The sequence below is a fragment of the Octodon degus genome, unplaced genomic scaffold (genome assembly GCF_000260255.1).
Source record: "Octodon degus isolate 3935 unplaced genomic scaffold, OctDeg1.0 scaffold00016, whole genome shotgun sequence".
Lineage (NCBI taxonomy): Eukaryota > Metazoa > Chordata > Mammalia > Rodentia > Octodontidae > Octodon > Octodon degus.
Genome location: NW_004524592.1, coordinates 14,834,563 through 14,838,083, shown reverse-complemented (window position 1 = coordinate 14,838,083; position 3,521 = coordinate 14,834,563). Strand labels below are relative to the sequence as shown.

Here is a 3,521-nt window from a genome sequence, read left to right as displayed (position 1 = left end):
AAACCATACTTTATTTGTTATCCATGGATATACATCTGACTGACTTGCTTCTGTATTTTTGGTTGGCATGAATATTGTTGCTCTCTGAACTTTCATATTAGTTTTTTTATGGGCATATATATATTTTACTGTTCAGTTCATATACAGGGATTGAATTGCTAGGTCATCTTGTAACTCGGTGATTAATCTCTTGAGAAACTGTCTTATTGTCTCACAGTATGCTGTTACCCATCAGCAGTATGTGAAAGTTTTGCTTTTGGCACATCCTTGCCAACTCTTACTACTTCTTTTTCATTTCAGCCTTATAGTAAACAAACTAAATTGTCATCTCACTCTTGACCTTTATGTTAAGAAGTCTGCTAATCTTTTCTATTCTCTTACCATCTATTGTTTTTTAAGATATAAAGTATTGTAGGGGCCAGTGAGATAGCTCAGTGGACTAAAGTGCCTGCTTAGGCAAGCTTAGGCAAGCATAGGGACCACTGTTCGATCCACAGCACCACATGCCAGCCCTGACCCCAGGACCAGCTGAGCCAGCCAGAGTCTGGGCGTAGTGGTGCACACCTGTAGTCTCAGCCTTGGGGAGACTGAAAATGAGAGGATCACTACGAGTCCAAGCTGCATAATAAGACCCTATAACAACCAAATACATTTAAAAAAACAAAACAAAATATAGGAGACCTGCACATTAGCTCAGGTGTTTAAGTGCCTGCTGAAACAAAGCAGTCAGGCTCAGGATGCTGTGGTTTAATCCCCTCATCCTCAAGCCGAACCTAGACCTTCCCTGAAGGTATCCTGAGCGACCCAAAAAAAATAAAAAAAAACCAAAAAACCAAAAACACATAGCTAGCTAGATAGATAATATTTTACAAAATCAGAGTGCCTCAGAACAAATTACTAAACTTTATTTTTTATAATTATGCCAAGAAAAAGACTTTGATATGGAAGATGTTAACATATTATGTGTCATGTATCAGTCTGATTAAAACATGGAGTAAAATGAGGCTTATATTTTAATTAAGCATCAAGCACTTATTGATCTGATGCTTCAAACAAGGTGTGGTTCTCTGCCCTTTTAGGGTATGTAAGGATGCCAGTGTGTTTATAAAGGACTGTTAATGTAATAGAGAAAATATGTGAGTCTAAAAAGGGAATTATAATTCAAAAAGTAAAATGAAAATTAGAAATCAAGATGTGTGGTATAATGGCAGTGCTGTATACAAACACTAAACTAAGAGTCTTCATAAGGAAAAAACAACCTGTGAGTAAATAACATAGAGGTATATAATTGCCTATTACTTGGGTTGAAAGATGTTGGTAAATTGTTTTTCTTCTGTTTTCTTTTCTTTTCTTTTTTTTTTTTTTTTTTTTTTTTTTTTTTTTTTTTTTTTTGTAGAACTGGGGATTGAACTCAGGCCCTTGTGTGTTTTTATTTCTATGTTTTCTAGTTTTCCTATAATTACATGCAAATTTATTTTGAGATACCATGACATTGTAAAGTATTTCTATCTTAAACATTTTCTGTATATAATAGTTAAATGGCACATAGGTATATTTCACATTCTTAGTGAGAAAAGTTACATAGCCATATATGGATTTGTTATATGGCTTTAGGGGTTGATTGCAGAGCCCCACACAATCTAGGTGAATATAATGTTATGTTTTAATGTTATTTGTCTTTTGTCGACATCTGCTGTCAAAATTCATGTATGAGCACACCTTTTGTTATTCTTATATATGATTCTTTTTTTCTTCGTAGAAATCTATCAAATGTGGAAGAAATTGGAACATGTTCATATATTAATCATGTGATCACCATGACAACACTCTATATTCAGCAAGTAGGTATAAATTGATATATTCCTTCTTGTGGCTTTATTGAGGTATCTGAGTTACTTTTCTCTTATTGCTGAGACAAATACCTGACAACCCAAAATTAAAGAGGGAAAGGTTTATTCAGCTCACAACTTGTGGTGGTTTCAGTCCATATTCGGCTGACTCTGAGGCATAATAGCACATGGCAGAAGGCAATAGCAGGACTGGTGAGATGGCTCAGTGGTCTAAAGCACGTACTTAGAACAAGCTTAGCAAAGCACAGGGACCGCGGTTCAATCCCCCAGCACCACATGCCAGCCAGCCCCGCCCCCTGGTGGGCTGAGCTGGCCACACACACACACACACACACACACACACACCCAAGGCAATAGCAGCAGCAGCAGAGGCAGAGCAAGAGACAGACAGCAAGCCTCTCTTCCTTCCTTAAATTGTATTCAGGCTATCTGCTCCAGTTTGGGTATAGCACTCATACCCATAGTCTCAGCATTAGATCATGAATTAGTCACAGACTCTAGAAGCTCACCACCCCATGACGGTGTAAGGCTTTGGGGGGACAACTAGACACAGATCATAACTTGAGGCTAGATAGATTTTACTGTATGTTATAGTTGATATAGTTAAATGTTTTAGGAGAGGTTAAAAATTGAGATAATATGTTATCATTGGGTAATTTGTATTTCAGAAATCTTATCAAAAGATAGATGAGTAGCTACTAATACGTTGTTTCACTTTAATAATTAAAGTGTTTGGGTTTTTTTTTTTTGTGTGTGTGTGTGTGTGTGTGTGTGTGCCAGCTGAACTGTTTCTGGCCCCTAAAAATTTAAGGGCTTTTAAAAGTGGCTTTTTAGAAATGACAGTTTGATTTTATTACTTGTCATAGCTTATAGCTTATTGAATGCATTATTTTTTCAAATAGTATTTGACTGTTTTTAAAGGTATCATGAGAAACTTGAAATTTGAAAGGGTTATAAACCCTCTGGTCCATATGATTAAATAACCTTTAAGAAATCATACTTATTTAGATAAAATTATGTATTGTTAGATGATGAATGGTGAATGCTGCTTGTCTTGATATATTTAACTTTATTCTTAGTTAAAAAGCAAGAAAAAAGAGAAGGAAATGGCAGATCAGACGACTGTTGAAGAATTTGTGATTCATGCATTGGCATTTTGTGAAAGTTTATATGATCCATATAGGAATTGGAGACATAGAATTTCAGGGTATGTCAAAAGTCATGTTCATTTAAAACCCAAAAGCCATAATATGTGTAGTTCTTAAGAATGTCTTCTCTATGAAAACAAGTAGAGGTATACATGACACACAGCTTAACTGTGAGATAGAAAATATGAATTTATGATAAATGCTTTTCTCATGTATGTGCTCTAAACTTTACTTGGGTTTGTTTTTTTTAAATCTTTTTGAGACAAGGTTTTGCTATGGAGTGCAGGCTGGTCTAGAACCATTACCCAATAATACTCACTTTTTAGCCTGAGCTGGCCTTGAATTCCCAGTGATACTCCCATTTCTGCCTCCTGAGTACTTGGGATTATACGCATGGGCCACCATATCCAGCTGAATTTTTATTTTCAAGAGCTGTTGAATACTGACAGTTTGTAAATAAACATTAAAAGCTCAATAATAAAAATAAGAGTATAGGATGGCCAGATAGCCCAGAAGATTAAAG

At 35.6% G+C, this 3,521-nt stretch overlaps 1 protein-coding gene across 1 annotated transcript in view; it reads left to right on the top strand.

The window, feature by feature from the left end:
• Nbeal1 (neurobeachin like 1) overlaps nucleotides 1–3,521 on the top strand; it is a 194,157-nt gene that overhangs the window by 33,303 nt on the left and 157,333 nt on the right. The window contains exons 5-6 of the mRNA XM_023710161.1: nucleotides 1,760–1,841; nucleotides 2,930–3,057. Coding sequence (XP_023565929.1) covers nucleotides 1,760–1,841; nucleotides 2,930–3,057 — 210 coding nt within the window. The remainder of the gene's footprint in view (nucleotides 1–1,759; nucleotides 1,842–2,929; nucleotides 3,058–3,521) is intronic.